Source organism: Microtus oregoni, unplaced genomic scaffold, assembly GCF_018167655.1.
Source record: "Microtus oregoni isolate MIOR12 unplaced genomic scaffold, Mior012 000079F_003, whole genome shotgun sequence".
Taxonomy (NCBI): Eukaryota; Metazoa; Chordata; class Mammalia; order Rodentia; family Cricetidae; genus Microtus; species Microtus oregoni.
The window spans coordinates 149,761-174,054 of NW_024544155.1; the positions used below are offsets into that span (position 1 = coordinate 149,761).

The 24,294-nt window shown below is 32.7% G+C and overlaps 1 protein-coding gene across 1 annotated transcript in view; it reads right to left on the reverse strand.

Moving 5' to 3' along the window:
- Positions 1-24,294, reverse strand: part of Cfap47 (cilia and flagella associated protein 47) — a 279,387-nt gene that overhangs the window by 58,522 nt on the left and 196,571 nt on the right. The window contains 5 exon segments of the mRNA XM_041642780.1: positions 2,406-2,510; positions 5,133-5,244; positions 9,825-9,932; positions 11,639-11,814; positions 22,264-22,361. Coding sequence (XP_041498714.1) covers positions 2,406-2,510; positions 5,133-5,244; positions 9,825-9,932; positions 11,639-11,814; positions 22,264-22,361 — 599 coding nt within the window.

Genomic DNA, 24,294 nt, shown 5'->3' on the forward strand with positions numbered 1-24,294 from the left:
TGTTCATTGTTGATATTACAAATAAAAAGTGGTCATTAAGGAAAACAATAAGTAAATGTCCTACTTATTCATCTCACAAATTATATTAATGTTTCCAAGATTAAAATTCCAGCAAAAAGAAGAAAAATTGGTTTACAGTTAATTCAAGATAGTGTAAGTGGTAACAGGAAATATATAAAACAATTGTCTCTTAATGGACATCCTTAAATGTAAGTTATATCTGTATACTGTGTCTTTAAAATATATATTTTTTCATATACTTTCTTAATGCTTCTTCTCGTATCATATCTTTTTGGAGGTACAAGGGATAATAGGGCCTAATCCATGCTTAGAAAGCTCACTTTCCCGATCTACTTCTTCAACCTGTTTTATGAGACACAGTCTCACTCTGTAGCCTAAGCATGCCCTGTACTTGCAATCTCCAATTTTACCTGTATCCAAAAATGATTCTTTTATTATAATCTTCAGGTGTCACTTAAGTTCCTTGTCTTTTTATGTCTGAAGTTGATTTTACATGATTGATTGAATAAGAAGATCTGACTGTTCTAAATCATTGGGATTTAGCTAATCCCTCCAAAGAAGGTAATATTTCATATTTCCTCAGGTAATGTGTATAATAAACCATATCTTGTCTTTAATGAACACATATCTAATAGTTGTCCTAGGATAGTTTAAAATATCCCCTAGATTCAGGGAGTGAAGTTCATAAATAAGTAGTCTTCAAGGACAGATTCACCCTGGGATTTTAGCAATTATGTATTTTTAAAAAAGTTTTTGCTATCTGATCTTTAGAGAAAATGAGTTATAAAATAAATAATAAAACAAATGAGGAACACTGCTAGAAAACAAATATAAAACATTTGAGCACCGAGAAACAGATTTTATAACGAAGAGCAAAGGAAAGTTTAATTACCATAATTTCTGTTTACAATTGTTGCCCTTCTTCTGTGATGTGACTATGTAAGTTCTCTTACAGGTTCTAGTAGCATAATAAATTTATGATATTTGCGCCCACACACTGAGACAATGGGGATGTTCTATTGGGAACTCACCAAGGCCAGCAGGCCTGGGTCTGAAAAAGCATGGGACAAAACCGGACTCGCTGAACATAGCGGACAATGAGGACTACTGAGAACTCAAGAACAATTGCAATGGGTTTTGATCCTACTGCACATACTGGCTTTGTGGGAGCCTAGGCAGTTTGGATGCTCACCTTACTAGACCTGGATAGAGATGGGCGGTCCTTGGGCTTCCCACAGGTCAGGGAACCCTGATTGCTCTTTGAGCAGATGAGGGAGGGGGACTTGATCGGGGGAGGGGGAGGGAAATGGGAGGTGGTGGCGGGGAGGAGGCAGAAATCCTTAATAAATAAATAAATTAAAAAAAAGAAATCTTAAATAAATAAATAAATAAAAAACAAAACAAAAAAATAAAACACGTGACTCATTGAATCAGAAAAAAAATTAAGATATTTAAGACTGGTATTAGAATCTTGGGATTCTGCCAATTATAGTGTAAGTGAGATTTTTAAGACACAAGGTGTTCTTATGAATGTAAACCAGAAGCAAATGAGAGCTATTTAACCACAGCCATTTCTCTCAGTATAGGCTACACTTTGGAAATAGTTAAGATTTGTCTGACTAGTACTGACGTTAGGTAATTTTAGATTATTTAGCTACTCTGCTGTGCATGTCAGGTCATGTAAATATAATCAATCAAATATTCAGAAACAAATATAAATCTTTATAACATTTTCCATAAAGGTGAAGAGTTATTTCAAATATTTAGGCTTCAAAAAAATAAAGCTTATTTTAAAGTGAATTTTTTATATCCTTGGGTACACATAGTATCTACTGTTCACACAAAAGTTCATTATTAAAGTTTTATGAACTAACTGATTTTACTTGCAAATGATGTCAACTTGATGAATTTGATAAAAAGATGTGAATCATTTGGGGATTAAAAAGGGCAAAAAAAAAAGAAGACGCAAAGTTAAAGAGAAACATTGGAAAGGTGAGAAGGTCTGGACTTAGTAGTTGAAGAGATGAATTATTGGTTTAGATGTAACCATTTAAGAATGAAAATTTTCAGCAGGTAGAGAGTGGTTACTCAGAGGGATTGAAATAAAGACCATTGTTCAGCTGATTTAGGAAATGTTTAAGATGAGCATGTTCTTGTTTCACTTTATCTTATACTTAAGAAAGAACATATTGTTCAGTTTCTAGGCTTAAAGACAACAGCATATCTTATTTAGCTGTTAACAGATCAGTAGTCTATACTACCATATTTTAAAACACTTACTTAATGTTTTGCAATGAAAATGTTTTAATTGCAAAAGTTATTAACTGCATGGACAGCACTTATCTATGTAGATTCCACTTCATCTGAGAACATACTGATCATACCTGAGTGCAATAGAAGTTAATACAAGTTTCATGACCATCTCGCCCCAGTCCAGATGGATGAAAGTAAACAGATATCTCTGTGGTAGAGTGAGGTAGCAGGACCAACTGCAAGAATTAGAAAAAAAAAAAACACATGAAAAACAAGAATTAATATATTTTTTGAGGTGAAATTTTTGTGAGGTAGGTGTATGAAAAGCTGATCCCTGTATGATAAAAGTGAAGAGTTGCACACATTATCTGCTTTTGTATAAGCACTATTCAAATATTGATTACAGGGGATGTGATGAACACTATTTGTCATGTTAGTTCTCAGGCCATAGGTTTTCTTCAGACAATGACCATGCAAGACTTACTCACTGTGCAACAACATTAAAAAATTAATCATAAGTGCTTATTTAAGCTTCCCAATTATGTACATACATACTTTACTTAGGCATCTACAGCTTTTTAATATTCTATGGAACAGGCCAAATTACTATAAGAACCTAACTCATAAATTTGTCAATGTCAAAAGAAATGAATATCATTTGTTTTAAACATCAGTGTTAAGTCAAGTTCTTTTTATACCATTTTATTTTCACTTCATCTTGTTATAAACATATTCATGGTACTAGTTGGTGGTCTGTAGTATGAGTTTCAGATTTCTCTTTAGCAATAGTAAAAGGAGACAATGATTACATCAAAATACACTTGAGTATTATATGATCAAAGTACTATGTTGGGAATATTACAATATTTAATACCAACGGATACAGAATAGCTGATAGAGTCGTAATGCTCAAAAAATAATTTGAAAATAAATATTTTCACAAATTATCTTCAAACACAACAAAGAAAAAATTAAAATCCAATAGAAACAGTCAATCCTTGAACATAAAATATTTGGTGTACAATAGTCATGAAACACAAAAACAAATTTAATATACATTATTTCTAAATAAAAGATGCAAATGATATGACAAAAGAGTAACAAAAGTCATCAACCCAGTTGATGACTCCAGCACTTGTCATGGTGCCAAAAGAGTAATCAGCACAGTTAGGTAAACTTTTAAATTCACATGGATTCAAGATGATTGTGGAAGTTTATAGGCTACTAAAATATAATCTTATCAAGCATTGGGTTATTTATAATATTAGCCATAACTGCATATTTAATTCAAATAACACTTGATAAATTAATAAGCAATGAAGTCTAAAAGTCATGGATGAAGGATAAAATAGTCTGTTCTTGTAATGATACCAGGTGCCATACAATATATTGCCTTTGCTTTTCTCTGGACCAAAGATTAGCATCTTCTATAAGAGTAAAGACATATATGATGTAAAACCTTTACTTTTAATGAGGAATTTAAAGTACGAGAAAACTACATAATGAACTCTATATGCTTTAAAATTATGCGCTCTTAAGCGATACATTCAAATATGTACATTCCAATATCCTTCGTAATATTAATATGTTCATATATATTTTTAATATAGCAAGCAGAGAGTTTAAATTTGATTCACTGTCTGTCAAATTAAGAACTAATTAAATTAAAGCTAATATGCATATACATGTGTATATATATATATATACACACACAAATACACACTAATTTCTCATAGAATATTGTTAATTCTAACAAGTACTTTGACTATATTCATCCTCCATTAGCTTTTGTTAAGAAAAATTTCAGTAATTCATTGAAAATTTCAATCAGTATATTTCCATATACTCACCACTCCTTTCTCTTGATCCAAACTCACTTCCCTCCCCACACACTTTGAATTCTCTTTTCACAGGTTCATGAAATTCAATTTGTTTTATGTTCTCATATTGCCCTCCCAAGCCTGCTGAATCACTTCTTAGTTGGCAACCAGAAGTTGCAAAGAGACAGATATTAAGATATAAAGACATAAAAATATATATTTGTTCAACAGTCATTAAACTAGAGAATAAAAGCCTTTATTTCAATATATCTGCCAGCAGAGCTCCAGGAAAGGTTCTTTGATAAAAATCAAACACTGTAATTATGTATTTTCTTTTCTGAAATAGTTTCATTTTTCCCTAGATTATATTCCCATTCCTCAGCTCAGTTCCTTGAGACTCTTGCCTCAGGTCTTGAGTGGCTTAAAGCAGCTGTGACTAGAGATTTACCCACACACTAGTGCCTGCTTTAAATTATCATTTCCAAGTTTACTTGAATGGATATGCGATCAAATTAACTGCAAGGAATTGGTGTCCTATGGTTTAGAAATATAGAAATTTATGTTTAAACATCTTCTCATATTTTATAACTTAGTAAAAAGATAAAAATGGTTTTGACTGTATAACTTGCTTATATTCTTCATGACCCCAAAATGAACAACGATGTCACCAGATGATGAGTAAGAACTGTGTAAGAATCTGAAAATGTAAAAAGTGACAAGGCCAGATACTCACAAAGGATTAGAAACACTTATCCTCAGGGTTCTGTTAAGAGATAATGATTGTTAAGATAAAATCATATTACACAGAATCTATTACAAAATCTGATTAATAAAACGGCCATGAATAAAATATAACTAGTATAGTGAGACTGTTTAATAACAGACTGCAATATATGAGACTAGAGTATCCCTTTTTAAACTTCAAAAATTTAAATTATTATTAATGATCCTAATGATAATATAGCACTAGAATCTTAAAATTATAAGTAGGAAATGCTGTTGTAGTGATCAGTTTCATGGATTTCTGAAAGTACTTACTGGCGTTTTTCTGTTAATGTCTGTGACAAAATTTTCAGGATTACTATTCTTCATTTTCAATTCTAATGTTTCTTGTGTAGGATTATATAAAGGAAGGGTCTGAACGATCTTCCTGGGAGAAAAATCAAAAGTAGCAAATTTACTGGTATTTACAAACTTATCAGTGATAATTTCATAAACTTTTTCATTATCAACTAAATTGATATACCTTACAACTTATGCTATTGCATATTTTCATACATTTACGGGAAACAATATCTGGTTTGATTTTGTAACAAATTTATGGCAATATGAATTAATAGTGAAGCTATGCAATGAAGAAATAATAAACTGCTACTCATCTGTCATCTATGGAAATTAATCAAATGAACTCAACAATGTTTTGGAACACTAAAATGTATACATTGAACTCTTTGTACTCATAGTAACTCAGAATGTGACATTAAGTGCAATTTGAAATAACATGCACCTAGCTTTGTTACACTAAAGTAAAATGAGAAAAAGTTATCCTTTAATCCAAACTGACTTGTGTCCTATAACATCTACCTTAAAAAAATCAAATATACAAATTTGTTGTGGTAGGATCATTATTTCATATGGTGTGGTACCAAGTCTAACTAGGCTCGAGTCTAGAAAGAAAACTTTCCAGATGTTTCTGATTTTTCATATTGGTTTTTTAATGTATGCCTATCTTCAACATAATTTCTATGCTGATTAAGGAAAAAAAGATCACTACCACATAAAAATTTTCTTGATAGAAAGACATTAGGGCATTTCTGTAGATCTTTAAAAGCTAATATTTATCAAATATTTGAATATTCAGGTTTTAAGAAATCAGAGCCATGATTTTCAATGTAACATTATTCTGGTTAATAAGTATATAGAATGTATATTAAAACATATAGATATATACACACATAACACAATATAGTATAGAAAGAAAACTTTTCAAATATTTCTGGTTTTTCTTATAGGTTTTTAATGGATGCCTGTCTTTGTCATACTTTCTATGTTGATTATGCAATGAAAGTCTTTATATACACATAGTTATATGTATATATAAAGAAACTGAACCCATATGTGTGTATTCTTATTTTAAAATATAATTTGCAAAGAATAATTATTGTTTTTGCACAGTGGATTTACATCTAGATATAATGAAAGAATCGTGGTGTTTGGTACTAGAAATAAAAATCTAGGACCTGTATCCATCAGTCTTAGTTCAAAAATACACAGAATGGATCTATAAAGAATCATCTGATTTCAATCCAGTGATAAATGAAGCTCATTGTATAAAAATACTGTTTCTTCAAAGAGAGAAAGGTATATTGTTCTACTAGCAGTGAATGCAATGACACTGAACAACAGGTCAGAAGTCAGAATAGAAATGGCCTCACATATACATTCTCTGCTTTAACTCAATACAAAGCTGTGAACCATTAAATGTGTATCTTGAAACTCACTGTTTTCTACAGAATTCTGGTCTCTTAAGTTGTATATTATAATTGTTTATATATTCAAGAGCTATCACTATGATAACAATAAAGGGTTATTGATTTTGATATAAAGAACTCAAGAAGTTCTGGAAGATAAAACTGAATTAATCTGTCAGATTGGAAAATAGCAAATGCTGGGGAAAAGGGTAAAATAATACTGAAAATTTAAAACCAATAGGACAAATCGGGAAAACAAAGAAATGACATAACATTGGGAGATTTCAGAAACTGAAAGCCAGAAATTACTACAAGAGTGTCCATTTATCTTAAAACATAATTGGAAACAGAGGCATAACAAGAAATATTATTGAGACAGAAAGCTGGATGCACTGAAAAAATCTCAAATTTTCAAAACCGATAAGGATAAAGGTTAAACTCGCTAAAACTTACTACCAAATGTCGTTCAATGCCGTGTAACTTTTAGTTAAGCATGCGTTTTAAATCTAACTTAAACATGAATGTTTTTAATCTAACCTAGAAAAACATGTTTTAAAAATCCCAAGACTATTTAAAAAGGAGAAAAAATCTTGCAACCAAGTGGTTTAGCTTTTGGGGCAAGCCTAACAAAATGAATTAATTCCCAGAACCCATGTGTAGGTGGAAAGAATCAACTGTGCGAAAGTGTCTTCTGAAATTCATTTGTGTATCATGGCATGAGTGCTCCTACATTCATACCTACACATCATGCTCATACAATAATAAAGTTCTAAAAGGAGTACATGTCTAGTACAATATGAAAAAATGGTTGCAAAAAGAAGCAAAACATTTCAGATAAATATTTATAATATTTATATAGAGCTTTCATACATTAACGTTTACAGTTTTATTGCATTAAAGATCTGTGTGTACTTGTGTGTGAAAGATGGACACAGCATCTAGGTGTCAGGGGACAACGGACAGGAGTAGATGCTTTGTTTCCATAATGTGTGTCTTGCTTGGGGTTTGAAGTCAGATCATCAGTCTTCATATAAAGAGCCTCTATTCCCCAAATCATTTTCCCAGCTCATACATATTAACATTTTAATACATGAGAAATGCTCAGAAGTTGAAATGATTTTAGAAATACTATGGGGAAGTAAAAAGTGTTAGTACATGACTCAATTTTTCTAAAATAATTTTTTAAACCAGTTGTTTTTTTGCCTTCATACTTCAACTTTGACTTGACTGCAATCCATCTTTGCTGGAGATGTCCAGTTGCTGGACTTTTTGATCTTAGAATGCCCTCAAGTCTACAGAGAGTAAAGGAACCTGAAACTTTTATGCTTCAGGCTAAATATGGTAATGGAGACTACAATAAGAGTTCAAAAGCCTAGGAGTGATTAGTAATTCTTCACTTTTTTTCCCCCAAAAATGCAAAAAAAAAAGTTTAAGTGTTATCACCATAAAGAGATGATAGTATCTTTTAAATTTTTTTTTAATTTCCACCTCCTCCCATTTCCCTCCCCCTCTTCCCATCCCCCTCCCCCTCCCTCTCCAGTTCAAAGAGCAGTCAGGGTTCCCTGCCCTGTGGGAAGTCCAAGGTCCTCCCCCCTCCATCCAGGTCTAGTAAGGTGAACATCCAAACAGGCTAGGCTCCCACAAAGCCAGTCCATGCAGTAGGATCAAAACCTAGTGCCATTGTCCTTGGCTTCTCAGTCAGTCCTCATTGTCAGTGACATTCAGAGAGATTGGTTTGATCACATGTTCATTCAGTCCAAGTATAGCTGGACTTGGTGAGTTCCCATTAGAACAGCCCCACCAATAAATAGTCTTAAGCTATGTCTCACAGTCAGTAAAGTGTTGGTCTTAAAACATGAGCACCTGATGTTGATTCCCCACTGTATTGTGTCTGTCATACCATTCCTGAAGAAGCAGAGGTAGGAGGATTCCTGAAGCTCATTAGATGGCAAGCTTAGCTGAATCAGTGAGCGCCAGGTTGAGTTAGAAACACTATTTGAAAACATATGGTGGAGATAGATACTGCAGGTTGATATCTGGTCTGTACATACAAAAATGTGTACTTGAATAAATATGTATATACAGATTCACCAAATATGCTGAAATATACACATACATACATACATACACACAAAGAAAAAATGTGGGGATATTTTTTTAATTGTCACAATATATGAAAATGTGCACTGTACCTTACATATACAATTTTTCATTTTTAATTGAATATAAAATGGAATAAGGCCAGACTACAAAAAAATAAGCAAATGAGCAAAAATTTAACTTATCTTGCTTTACAAAGCTGTAAGAATTAAGCTCTATATTTCTTTGCAAGACCAAGGAGTGCAGCCCTGCGCATGCTGTCACTTTTGCCCTTAGATCTTTTTACATATCCTGCTTTCTTCATTATTCTGATTACTCTGTGAAAATTTTCATAGTGAAAAAAAAAATTAAAAAGCCGGGCGGTGGTGGCTCACGCCTTTAATCCCAGCACTCGGGAGGCAGAGGCAGGCGGATCTCTGTGAGTTCGAGACCAGCCTGGTCTACAGAGCTAGTTCCAGGACAGGAACCAAAGCCACAGAGAAACCCAGTCTCGACAAACCAAAAAAAAAAAAAAAATCATAGTGAATTATTTGTAGTGGTATTTGGGCCTAACATTTAGCAATGTTTAACATACTTTTTGTATGCTGAGAAAGAGCTATTAGTAAAAGGTGCTTATTTACCCATTAGACTATATATAGGTAATTCTAGTTTATTTTGGTTTACCAGAATCAAATTTGTCAGACATAGAATAGGATCTTAACTATCTGAGTGTGAGTGAACACTCAAGGGAACACAGAGTTAACCAAGCGGCCTGATGTTCACAGTTCCTCATGGCATACCCTCTGCTTTGAGCAAACAATCCTTCTACCAGTTTTTATTTAATCCTGAACTTAACTAGTTCCCAGGCTTAAGCCATATATGTACAACAACACTTCACTTCCCATTAGATGCCACCTACTATATCTTCTTTACATTAAAAAGGGAACACCCCTTTCCATTTTATTTTGGATGCCTGAATACAGGAGCTTACTCTGTACTGCAATAATCCCTTTCCCTCTTTTGAAGGCAACTTTTGTACAGAACTCTTCCCTACATCGTGATCTGCTTCTCTTGACAGGTTTTCCCATTATAAGTATATTCATTCTGTAGCTTAAAAGGGTAAATGCCTTACAAAAGAGATTTTCCCTTTTTTATAACAAAATTATTAAATAGAACTTACTTTCCAAGATCACACTGCATTTCTGGTATTTCCTTTGATTTGGGAATATCAGTTCTCAATTTTAGTAAATACCAGAACTCTTCACCCATTTCAGGCTGAAAAATAATGCTGTTTTAGAGAAATTTTGAGAATTTTGTAAATCATTCTTGTTTGTATAATAAACATGGAAAAGCAAAACATAAAATGGTGGTACTATCTGGTTTCAAATGCAGTATTTAATCACTAATGTGCTATATATTCCAGTCTTATAATTAATGTATTTGTGATTTTTCAATTTTTGGTGGAAAGATTACTTTATTAAAGGAGAGAAATATTGTTATTAATACAGATATAATAAATACTTGTTGAATTAATGGAAACTGATTACATGAGTATTTTAAATAGCAATGTTAGAAAAGATCATGGTCTATATCTGCAGTTATATCAAATATATTGTATTATATGCACACATTCATGTGAAGCCTATCATAAATATGCAGTTCTAAAGAACATCTTTAAAAACAGAATGTGTTCCCCCTCAGAAGATAGTTTGCTAAAGTGTAATATATCTCAGTTGATATATTAATAATAAATATATAAATAATAATAAAACTAATAAAGTGTTGATATCTCAGTTTTATTGTATTTTTTGTATAATTTCAATCAAGTCATTTAACTTTTTATGTTAGAATTTCATTATTTATAAAATGGGACGGACCAGTCTGCCTTGCCTTACTCTCTCTATGAGAATTTTATGTACCTAAAATATATACCAAGATGATAATAATATAGTAAGCAGGTAACAAATGCAAGCCCAGAGTATGCCTTATACATACAAAAAAACCCCAAAATGAAGTTTCAATTGGTACTTGTAAATCCTAGAGTCACATTAGTGAGATGAGAGAAGTCCCCATTTCTAACGACAATCTATTACAAGTCTTTTAAAAATAACAACCTGCTCTCATCTTCTTCTTTTATACCATTCTGCTCTTTCCCCTCTTGTTCAACTTTTTAATCTTTTGAGACAGTATCTCTAGACCAGGTTCAAGATGGTCTAGAACTCACTTTGTAGTCTGGGTTTGCCTCATACTCAAAGGTCTCCCTGTCTCCTGAGTGGTGGGATTATAAATATGAGCCACCATGCTAAGGTAACGAACTATTCTTTTCTTGATTTATACTATTATGAATTTTTATCCTTTAAGGTCTAAAATATATATTATTTTATTATTCTTTCATTACAGTTAAAAGTAGTTACTTCTATGATAGGAATCAAGATAAAGATTTTTACAGTCATCATTCTCTGAGACAATGTATTCATAGTACTACACTAACTACACAGTTAATATATACGTGTGTGTGCATGCACACTTACTTGAATGTGTATGCTTTCAGTAAACGATATTTCTAATGCAATTCTGTCTATGTCTTGCAAGGAAATAATTTATAGTTAATTACTCAAAGGAGTCAAGAATTTTTAAAATTTATTTTACACACCAACCACAGTTTCTTCTCCTTCCTCTCCTCACATTCCCTCCCCCTACCTACTTTCTAACCCTGCCTCATCCACTTTCTTCCATCTAAAAGATACATGAAATTTTATCAACAAGATTAAAAGTTAAATCCCTAGTTCTCATGAACCTCCTCAGTTCACTAAGGAAGACTGGACTTGAAAAAAGCAAAATGAGAAATGTTGGAATGTTTTAATTTGACATTTCAGTGAATAGTAATTTTGCACTGAAGCAAACAAAAATTAATTGTTAAGTATTACATATTATTAAAGAATAGTTCTAACTTCAAACATTCAACAACAAATTACAATAAAAGCCCAAAGCTACCTTTCTTCTTTATAGCCTGTGGCTGCTGGAGAATACCATACAATGTAATTCACACATTCCAATGGATGCAGTCTCATTTCCTCCGGTCCACTAAGAGCAGAGGATGTCAATTTCACATCCATACGGATACTTCTATCTTTTGTATTGGAGATGGGAATTTCAATGCAGACAGTCTCCTAGGAGTGTGAAAGAAAAGAAGGACACTATCAACTTCTATTCTCAGCATAATCATTTCTCTTGGGAATGAAACAAAAAGAAAAACCGTTACTTAAGGCCATTTGTTTTATTTTTTCCTTTCCTGGAACATTATTGAATTCATCTTTATTAAGTTTTAATCTCATATATGTTATCCATGATTAATCTTGATAATAATAACAGAACATAGCTTTAATAACAAGCAAGACATAGAGATCTAATATAAAAAATAGTTAAAAATTACTTGTTTTCACTAGTTAAAAATTACTTGTAATATTACATTTCAGATACATTTTTCTCCAATAGCTTTATTATCATGAGGTCCATTTTCCAGTATGTCCTCTGGTAATAAATCATTGATCGCACAATGGTATATTATACTAAATTTTCTAGGCAACCTGATAAAATCTTTAAGTCTAATATAGAACATTTTGAGAAATTTCCAGGGATAAAAGAAATAAAACTAATTATAGTGTATCAGGAAACAAATATCATCAACCACAAACTAGCCTAGATATTTTGCCTAGAGCTGAAGTGAGAAAAAATTAAGAAAATTAACTGGTCCTGCTCATTTGTCATCATGTACTAGCCATATACGTCTTACAAACAAGCAGTGTTAGTTTAAGAACATGCTTTCTGGGTCTGAATTACCTCACTCAAGATGAAACAAAAAAGAAGCCCAACCCCACTAAATAGAGAATAAAATCCAAATAGCAGATTCCTAGGCTATTAATATCTGTTATACTTTCTAACACTTATTATATTTATTCCATTTTATTTCTTAAAAATAATTCTGGGTCAGCAAGATGCTAAATTCTAACAAGTCTGACATCTGAACTTAGTTCCCAAGACACATATAGAAAAAGAGAACCCATGCCTTCCTACAAGTTCTCTCAATTCTACAAGCACATTGTGGTAAACACATATGCACAATCTTTCTCTCTCTCTCTCTCTCTCTCTCTCTCTCTCTCTCTCTCTCTCTCCAACCCCCGAAACCAAATGCAATAAACTTAAAAGAAGTTATGTTTGATTTATTCACATTTTAAAATCTATACATTGAATATGCAAACTCTGGTCTGAAGAGGAATAAAATATCAGTATTTGTGGTATAACATTTCTTTTGGAGCATATCATTACTAACAATACAAGAACACAAAGTAAAATTGTTTGTTTTCACAATTTTCTCTGAATCTTGGAATATCTTGGACTCATAATTCTCTCTCCACTCTCAAAATTCAGGGATTTTAGTCATGAACATATATGCCTAACTTGAAATTACTTTTAAACTTACAGTTTCTTTGTGAACTATAATTTGTGTAATACAAGTAAGCATTTATTTTACATGAAAATTATAATACATTATGGTTCACTAAATCTTAAGGGTACATAGAATGGGAGGATGGAAGCCACAAGGCAGTCATATCACAGTGTCTCCTTAGCATGCTTGCTAAATACATAGCTAATTGTCCCCACCTGAACACTTAGCTTCTACCTTGTATATCTAGAAGCATTATCTAATTCTTTCAGAGATGAGAGATATAATAAAATAAAAAGATAGATTATTGAATCTACTTTTATAAAGGAAGTACTAGTTTTAAATATTTTATATTGCATTGGACATTTATATATTGTATACAAATTGTGTAAATTGATACAAACATGATATAAATTTGTTTAGCACATAATGTACATATATTTTTACTGATGTTCAAAGTATTGTTCTTATACAGCTCATATAACAATGTAATGCAAGTTTCTAGTCTGTGAAAGTTATTATTACCAACTCTTTAGGATAATAAAGACATACAGGTTATTAATTTGTTAAGTATTACAATTGAACTTGGAGTCACAATAGGTATGTTTATAAGGTCAAACACATATATACACATTTTAGATAGAGTTCTTCAAACACTTCAGAGATCTAAAGAATATGGCATTTAAGTTGTTTTAATAACATAGTTTCTTTTTAATGTGATAATGAGACATCTTTGCTCCTGAATGCACAATTTACTTTGAAGAAGATGATGGACATCCAAGACAAGGTATGACAGCCCTTCAAAAATCCTGCTTGACAGAAAAGTATGTTGAATATTCTAGGCTTTTAGGCTGAAGATGGATGAAGACAGATGCTGAACACTGCAGAAAAACCTTGGGTGACTATCCAAGCAGTCAGCTATTTCTGTCATTTCTCACATTTTTAGAAGTTGCTTGCTTGCACTTCTTGCTTACTCAGTTAATATTATTTCCTTCTCTGGTCTCTGAGGGAGTAGAAGATTCAGAAAAGAAACTCATTAAAGAGGTGTAAAGTGTATAAGGTTGAAAGATATCAAAAGATCATTTTAGATGGTAATGCAAATTAGAATAGTAAGTAAATTAGTTTTAAGACTTTGAACTCACAAGATAGGTTAGATAATGGAGTATTTTCTCTGACTTTGTCAAATGCAAATGGACTAGATAGACATTGTTGATGCATTCATTGCCTGTATACATTGTACGTATTTAATGTACTTATATATTTTTGTTAGATATAGCCTTCTTTTTTATTTTAGACAAAAAAGGGAAAGTAGTGATATTTTGTTTGTAATCTAACAAATAAAGCTTGCCTGAAGATCAGAGTGTAGAGATAAATCACTAGTTAGCCATAAAAGCCAAAAACACACATATTTAAGAGGCAGTCAGATCTCTGTGAGTACAAAGGCATCCTGGGTTACATGAGATTGAATCAGTTTTAGGAGAGAAACAGTTCACACAAAGGTAATCCCAGCACTTAAGATCACATGCCTTTAATCCTAGCACTAGGGAGGTAGAGACAAGCGTATTATGGCTGAACAGAGAGAGGAATATAAGTGGGAAGAGACAGGATCTCACCCTTTCAGTCTGAGCATTGATAGATGCAAGAACTAACTAGTGGCTGGTTGCTTTGCTTCTCTGATTCTTCAGCTTTTACCCTATAATATCTGACACTGAGTATTTGTTAAGACCAATTAGAATTTGTACTACAGATGAACATTTGGACAGCCATGCTAAATGCTTATTAACTCTGTGTTCTCTTGAGAATCCCTAAAGCATAACTTTCGGCAATAAATTTCAACAGAAATATAAAATTTATTATAGTCACAATATTTAATCTTATGCTACATATTAATATGATATATACCTAACATGATAGAAAATCTATCAAATTTCATTTTATAATTTTTTTTTTTTGGATTTCTCGGTAGCTTTTGGTTCCTGTCCTGGAACTAGCTCTTGTAGACCAGGCTGGCCTTGAATTCACAGACATCTGCCTGCCTCTGCCTCCCGAGTGCTGGGATTAAAAGCGTACGCCACCACCGCCCGGCTCATTTTATAAAATTTACCTTGAAATTTCAAACTCAATAAAAAAATTTATATGTGGCAATTTAAAAGCATGGTTTTATATGGATATTTGTAGTTAATAATACATGAAAATATTCAGAAAATTAAGCTTAATTTTATAGCTATAAGGCCTTTTATGAATATAAATTATGTATTTTATATATGGCTGATATGTTTAATAGGATAATAAATTTATCATTCATTAATATTTGAGATAATAAACACGTTTGAGTCAGAACTTTGGCTATTTTGAATAATTCCTGAAAATACATCATCATTTGGCTCTAATAACATAATATAAAGTAACATCGTATGATGTGGGAGTGTCATATATCAATCTGTTGATTTCATTGGTTAAGCAATAAAGAAACTGCTTGGCCCTCATAGGTTAAAACATAGGTGGGAGGAGTAAACAGAACAGAATGCTGGGAGAAAGAAGCTGAGTCAAAGAATCGCCATGATTCTCCCACTCCAGGCAGACACAGGTTAAGATCATTCCTGGTAAGCCAGCTCGTGGGCTACCCAGAGTATATGAAATGGGCTAGTCCAGGTGCGAGAGTTAGCCAAGAAAAGGCTAGATATAATGGGCCAAGCGGTGTTTAAAAGAATACAGTTTCCGTGTAATTATTTCGGGCATAAGCTAGAGCTAGCCATGTGGGCGGCTGGGTGCCGGGGAAGCAGCACCAATGCTCCTACTACTACCATCGTACATGGTTTCAGAGGACTTCATCCCCAATACACAGGAGACAGAGGCAGAAAGATTTTGAGAGTTTGATATAAGCCTGGTATACCCATGTCTAAAAAATATACAAAGAAAGTAACAACCACAAAATGCTTAATGTCTTGTTGTTCAACGTATCCCACCATATTATGCAATCACTTTTATGAAAAATTTAACTTTTATACTTGAGGATTTAAATTTATATAAGTACTGTTTTAAAAGTTTAAATCTTTGGCTGTTATTTGTCTTGCCAAAGACATAGTCCTCTACTTTGATGAGTATGCAAAATAAAATATAAATCTGTTTTGACTACTTTTTTTTTGAAACTCAACTTAAATAGTAATGAGGGAACATGGAGACTTCTAAAGCTATCTTTCATCTTCACACAAGTTATTTTAGGTTCAACAATAGAGTATTCCTTTATAAGGTATTCAACACTTTTATCTTCCTTGTCCTTAAGCAATATTTTAGCCAGAATAATGTATGTTAAAAATTGCCTTCATATGCATACTTAATTATGTGAAATATAAAAACATTAAAATAGAGGAAATCATAAAATATATGTTGTGATTTAAAGTTATAGAGAAGTATCGATATAAAATTAGAATACTATTAAAATACATTAATATAAACTTTGCTTATGAACCATTTCAGAGGCAAGTAATACCCATGTAAGATTTTAGATAAATGTAAGATAATTTTAGTGTAGATTTCATTTATAAGTTTACTAATTGTCACAATGAAAACAACATTTCAAGATGTTTACACACATCATTAAACAAGTAATTCTTTTTACATGCTCTTCTGGCCAGGCAGCATATGGAATAAAATCTGCCATGCCTTTTGAATCTCTCTGAGATCTGGCCATGAGGAAATTCACTGGTCACGTGATCTTCCTACCAATTATTTGGTTCATACTCCAATTCCACATGCCTCTTTTTTTCCCCTTAATATTTGGGCTCCCACATCCTTTCCTGTCAAGTTAAGTTTGTTCCCTGTGTTTATATATTTATTTGTACTTCTATCTGGGAGCATTCCCACAAATCTTCAAATTATCTTCATAATCACCCAAAATTGCTTTATTTACAGAGATAGTAATTTCTAAATTTATCTGCTCCTTTACTGTAACAGTGATGGTGTACACTGGGTGGACTAAATTTGGTGATTTGCAATGTGACAACTTCCACTGTTTTTAAAAGCATAATGTTTGAATTTGTTGTTTGGTGATTTATGCACATATATAATGTGTTTTGGAAGGCAGCTGTGCACCTACAGTATATTTTGATTATACCCACCCAACTTTTCCATACAAATCCTCGCACAACCTGAACCTAGTCCCCATTACAATTTCATGTATCTAACTTCTCCTCTTCTTCCTTTTCTACTCTTCCTGAATGTGCCTAACTAGTGCTGTCCATATGTACACGGGTGCAGATCAATTCGCAGGAGGATGGACAATCTACAAGGGGCTAAAGAAAACCGACTCTCCACCACCCCAACAGTTATTAACCTACTACCTCAGTTGACAAGTTTCACTGATTATTGCTATCCAAATCCATGAAGAAATCTGCCTTTTTCAACTTTGTGTAGTGTTCTTAAAATAGTTCCCAGTATAGAAAGTGCTATTTTTGTTATATTTAAGACAATTCAAACTCAGTCAATATTTTTTCTACTTGATTCCATTTCTTGATCCCATTTCCAATCCTCAGGATTACCTAGAAGTTTCTCAGTCTGGGGAAGAGGGTTTATAAGATCCACTCTTTTCAATACCCAGGATGCAACTGCATTTCCTCCTATAATTATTTTTTCAATATAACACTGTCAGTTTACAAGATACAGGTTGCACAAGAGAAAAAAAAAAGAAAGAGGATTAATTGTTGCTATTCAACCTTCTCAATTTGACTTATTAAATTCTTACTATTTTGCATTACATTTTAATTTAATCACCAAAAGAAGGACAATTAAACTGTCATCTCATCATCATTGAGGAAAACATAATTTCACTGCATTATAGGTTGCATGCTTATTGGCTAGAAATGGGTAAATACTTCTCATCTCCCTTGATCAGCCATAAAATTATTTGCACTAAATGTCTGTGCTCCTACTCATAGTATGTTTCAAGTCTCTGGGCAGTAGAAGAACAATCAGAAGTTGTATCTCTTAGGTCCTCTTACACACTGGTATCTTGTTCCCTCTAATGCTATGTGAGTGATATCATTATATGGTTTATATAGCAAGGCAATCCAAAACTAGTAGAACATTTCTGTTTTAACTTCTTTCATCTGATATATAAGATGAAGGAATTATATAATGGTCGGAACTTGATTTCCAAAATTACAAAATGGAAGATGTCTACACACGACTCAGGAATATTTGCACAAGATTGTTAAAATCAGTATACCTTATATTAATAACTTTTGAAACCCTGGGTTTATTTGTAATGATAAAAATACTGCAATAATTTCTAATACACGTAGTGATTCTCGGACAAACGATGCAGCAAAACATATTGTAATAGGAAATACAAGGATCTGTTTCTGAGGTTAATGATTTTTATCTGAATATCTAAGACAATAAAAAACTTCCTAAGAAATTTCTCATTTAAATTATTTTGTTTGTTTTTTAGCTATATGAGAATTATCATTTCCTGCCTAAGGGGACTATACTTGGAATGTTTGTGACCATTTCTTACTCTCTAGCTAGAGTAGGGCTATGAATATTAGAAACACAAAATAAGTATTCGTGAAAGATGTGGTCTATGAGAAGACACTATGCTTGTATATAAATGTAATTATCCTTATTCCTGAGATACCAAATACTCACAATACTTAGAAGTACCCATTTGAAAATCTGACACGACACACCTGAACTAGATTGTCTAGATTGCCTTGTTTGAAAGGTATTGATTGAAGGCAGTAACTTGAGATCAGAGCAGAACTTAAACACCTCACCAACTGTTTTAACTGAAAACTTCATTACTCCTTGCTGGGCTCAAGTAAAGATGTTTTTGTATATAAACAATTGAGTCAATCTAACAGAAAGTAACAGGAAATAGCTTTCACCATATCCTCTATCAAAAGATGATCACGATTTCATTATAAAATGATCATATCTGAGATGGAAATCATGCAATACTACTAATTTAGGTAACATTTCATTCAGGAAATTTTCAACTCCACTTTTATTCAATTTGCAAACATCACCAAGTCAATAGACAAATGGAACTTTGGGCAGTTTGAAGGAACTGTGCAATTCAGAGAAATGATAGCTACAATCTACCCCTATAATTTTCTTAAATTGAAGTTAGTTACAGTACTTTGGAAGTTGTAGAAATGAAGAAGGCAGTTATAGACTAGAAATGTCATTGTCATCTCTTTGCTGCTCTTATCTGTATGCCACTGTATTTTCTCATTCTATCTTAGCCCTTTCACCTCACAATCCATAATCCAACCTGAAACATACACAGTGCATAGGTATTACTTTCTGTATTCAGAATTAAAATTATAGTCTTTCAGATAATTGTAACATTGTTACCTAGTTCACATATACTTCCCACTTGAAGATTTTAAAGGTGAAGAGATGGGCAGGTTCAAACCTTCCTTCTTTTTCCATTCAGAGTAGTTTTTTTTTTTCAATTGTGGATAGGGATGTCTCAAAATAGCTGCATTTTTTCCTCCAAATTCCCAAAGTGAGATATTAAATCTTAGGAAATCTTTATTCATTATTTTTAAAAACCTGAACTTGCTAAAAAAATAATTAAACTCTTCCATTTTGAACTCATTCTAGAATTCCCTTCTTATGTGCAGCACATAAAGTTTTATTCACACACATTTTCATAAGATATTTACTAGATTTTCTAAAGTCACTAGGACAAAAATAGTTTACTCTTATTTTCCCATATTCAAGTTATATTGTATTTACAATATATGTTGTAGAGGAGGGGTTTTATTTTTTGTTTGTCTATTAATTCAAAAAAACATAGCCTAAATACTTTAAATCATCAAAATTACTGTCTTCACATTTAATGTCTTTTACTGAGAATACAATCTGTTGCATGATTCATTCACCGTATAGTAAGCAGTAACATAAAGACCTTTAGAATACAAATATTATATGGATTTCATTTTAGGACATATTAGATTATTCATTCTTGTCTAAAAAATGTGGAAAGTACTTTAAAATCAAAAACAGCTGAGAAAGCCCTGGAAATGAGAGATGTCTTATTATTATGAATTACAATTGCTACATCTTATGATCTTAGGTTTAAGTAAAACATTTCACAAATGAGTTAGCAAACCAACAAATGTAGTTTAAAATATGGCAAAGTAATGTTTATGTTATGAAAACAATTTTCTGCATATACATGAAAGTACTAAGCATCTACTTCAAATATCACGAAAAGGCTTTCCTGTGTAAATATTTAAAAAGGAGCAATTCTAGTAAACTAGTCTCTGTATAGGAAAGTTAAAGAAGGTATAAAATTTTATGGCTAGAAAGTCAGGTAAACATAATGAACTAGAAGCAACATCATTCAACAATACAAACCAACATAGACTTAGTTTAAAAAACTCTTTCAACCTGCCTCAGTTGAAAATGAGTATTTAATTAAAACAAAAACCTTCCTGTAACTACAAGTGGAGCAATATAGTAAATAGCTATAATACTTGAGGAAAGCAATATACTCATGAAAGGGAAATAATAAGTTTAAAAAGAAAACATGAAATGCCTCAATGTAAGAGATACATAGAAGTTTCTTTACGTGTTCAAAAATTTTACATAGCTATATGAAATACTTAAATATTGTGGTATTCCTAACCTGTGAAACATTGTATCACACTCAAAAATGAACATTATGAAACAAATATCAATTTTTTTCATTAGTATTTTTTACATGGAGAGGAACTGTTGCAAGAAAATAAAAACGCCTTATGAACATTTTAGTGAGAATGTGAACAGGAGTTTGTGACTTTCAGATTTGCATGTATGTTTCCTAATTTTTACACATTCCAACTTATCTTCCTAATCATACAAAACAAATATTCAGCAAGTAAGCCAATGGTTCCCTTTCTAAGGTACTGTCTTATATTCCTAATTTTTTAATTGTCTAAATTTTTTCTACCATGTCTTCTTAAGGAGAGAAATTCTAATCCAGTGATCATTTTACACATCAAGAGGTTGTATGATTAAAGTGCTGTTTAAAAATAAGCTTTATGTGGCCTGGAGAGATAGTTCAGTAATTAAGAACAACTGTCACTCTTGCAGTGGACCTAGGTTCAGTAACTAGCACTTATATAGCAATTTATAACAATCCTGAATTCCAGTTCCTGGGTATCCAATACACATTTCAAGCTTTCAGGGCACCAGGCATGTAGGCAGTGACAAATGTATATGCATGTATATAAAAAATCATATTTATAAAATAAAAAGTAACAAATCTTTAAAAGATGAAATGAAGAAAAATACTCTTTTACGTAAGTCTCTATAAAATACTAGGCCACGAAATAGGACATGTTCATTGACTGAAATCATCCTATCTTCAAGATAGATAATTTTCCACTTAGAAGATAATACTTTTGCAAGCTACATTTGAATGCATTTCAACATTTTCATCATCTATTTCCTATGCCTTAATGAAGGTTTATCCAGAAGACACCTTGGGATATAATCAACTTATAGACTTAAAATATTAGAAATATTTTCTTTATATTATTGGGAGGTGAATTTTAAGGTTGCATAAAAATAACACTTATCAATTCAAATTTAATTAAAATAACAAAATTAATTCAAAATAACACTGATCAATTTAAATTTCAGTATGCTAATAATACATTGATTATATCTAAGTAAACTATTATTAGCAATTAATGTCAACTTGCTTCACTTAAATATAGACTATTGATGTTTGAAACTATTAAATGATTTTGAGAATAGATTTGTTAACACATGAATAACTTAAGATAAGAAAATCTTCCAGGCACTGGTGGAGTACGCCTTTAATCCCAGCACTCCCAAGTCTCTAGGACTCTAAACATGATACTGTAGATATTGAGAAGAATTTATGAAGGAGTCTAGAGGGCACAATTCTATTTTACCACATATATGGAAACTAAGGAGATAGGGTAAAGTTAAATTTACTTAACAAATCTTGAAATGTGCAGGCAGAATGCAAAGTAGGGAAGTCACCAAAAAAAAAAATGCCCTATAACTAAAAGATATTTTCCAAAGCATTTAAGGCCTAGAAAAGCTCTGACTGATTAATTGCAGTATATTCTTTGGAGTGTATGTTTCAAGGATAGAAACTTAGTGCTCTGTTTCCCAAATGGCACTTCATGAACATTTTCTGGGCTCTTACCAGAGCAATACAGTGAAGTTCAATTGTGTCTACAGGAGGTCCAGGAAAGCTATGGATATCGAGATGATACCAGATTTTTAAATTTTTAACTTTTTCATCTGAAAAAAAGAAACAAAAACAAAAACTATAGAGACAACAACAGACAAGCACTTATTAGAGTCTTCAGAATTCTACACAAATATGACAACCATAAACATACCACTTTGAACTTCCTTTTCTTTTAGTTTCCTTTTCCTTGTACTCATTATGTAGCTCAGGTTGCCATTAAACTCCCATGATTCTCATACTCCAGAGTTACAAATTCTGAAATAATAGGCATGCACCTCCATGGCTGGCACCTATTTTACTTTTATTGGACTTAGCAGGAAATCTGAGAACATCAAGTATAGTGGTATATTACTTGTGTTTTAATAAATATAGTTTGCCTGAAGATCAGAGTGCAAACAGCCAGAGGCCAGGTAGTGGTAGCACACACCTTTAATCCCAGCAGCCAAACTAGTTTGCCACAGAGGCCGGGCAGTGGTGGTGGATGCCTTTAATTCCAGCACTAGAGAGGAATATAAAACGGGAGGAGACAGGTCTCAGATACGGTCTCAGTCTGAGGATTCATGGAGGCAGGTCCCCCATTTTGGTTTGAAGTAGAGCTAAGACTTAGTAGTTGGCTGATTTGCTTTTCTGAACTTCAGTTTGAACCCCAGTATCTGTCTCTTGGTTTTTATTATTCATTCAACATCCAGTAGCTGCTTGTATTACAGAGGTGAGCAGTAAGAGAATCCCCATTGTATATGGCCAGGCAATGCTCCAGGCTTTATGCCTGTTCCAGTAACTCATTCATTTCTCCAGCGAACAAACTTAAGAAGCTTTTAAGTGAAGCATTAATGGTCTGAATGAAAAATACTTTACCCTACCTTCTAAAACATTCATAAACGCATACCAAGAAGAGTAAATAATGCATTGAAATGAACAGTTCATTTGTAGTCTTATACGGATTTAAATTAAGGACATGGTCAGGACTATGAGGCTCAGATATCATGGAAGTTTTTAAAACTTTTGCAATCTAACTCAAAATAAAAAGCTAGAAAGAGGTTTAGGAGAAGTAGTGAGACGATGTTTGTGTCAGCATTCCCAGTTTTCCTTTTGAGCAGAAAATAATGCCACTGTTGATATACAGATACTGGCATCAAAACAAATCTGAATCAGCCACAAAGTCCCTTTACAGAGAGGTTCTGTACTCGCATCAAATTCATTTTCTTTCTTTCCTGTTGTTTCCATCTGAATAGCTTCACATTTCTGGATTCTTTGGTAGTCTAATGTTGAGTTACCTCAGGGTGAAGAGTAAATTTCATGCATAGTCACAATATTATGTTTAAAAATTTTCAAGAACTAGCTAGGCAGTGGTGGCGCATGCCTTTAATCCCAGCACTCGGAAGGCAGAGGCAGGCAGCTCTCTGTGAGCTCGAGGCCCAACTAGTCTACAAGAGCCAGTTCCAGGACAGGCTCCAAAGGAAAAAAAAATCAGGAACTATGATTCTAAATGGAATTACATAGTTAAGCTACTATTTTCTTTTGTTTTCAGTTTATCTGTAAATTTAGGGCTTATAATAATGGTATTATCAATGTCTGTTTCTTCTGAAATCTCCATGTATATATACTACTTTGCATGGCATTGCAATGTATTGTATTAAAAAACACTTTTTTGTGACCTCGTGTGATAATGAATGACATACAATGCTGCATTACACAGTTTTTTGTTTTATTGAACTTTTTTTGTACACTAGGTTGGCCTCAAATTAACAGAGATCTGCCATTCTCTGCTTCCCAAGAGCTGGGGTTAAATGCATGCGGCACCAACACATTTTGTCAGATAGGTTCTTATTTTACACACACACACACACAGAGAGAGAGAGAGAGAGAGAGGAAGAAGAAGGAGGAGGAGGAGGAGGAGGAGGAGGAGGAGGAGGAGGAGGAGGGGAGGGGAGGGGAGGGGAGGAGAGGAGAGATTATTCCAGATTTGTGTTTTCCTGAGAATCT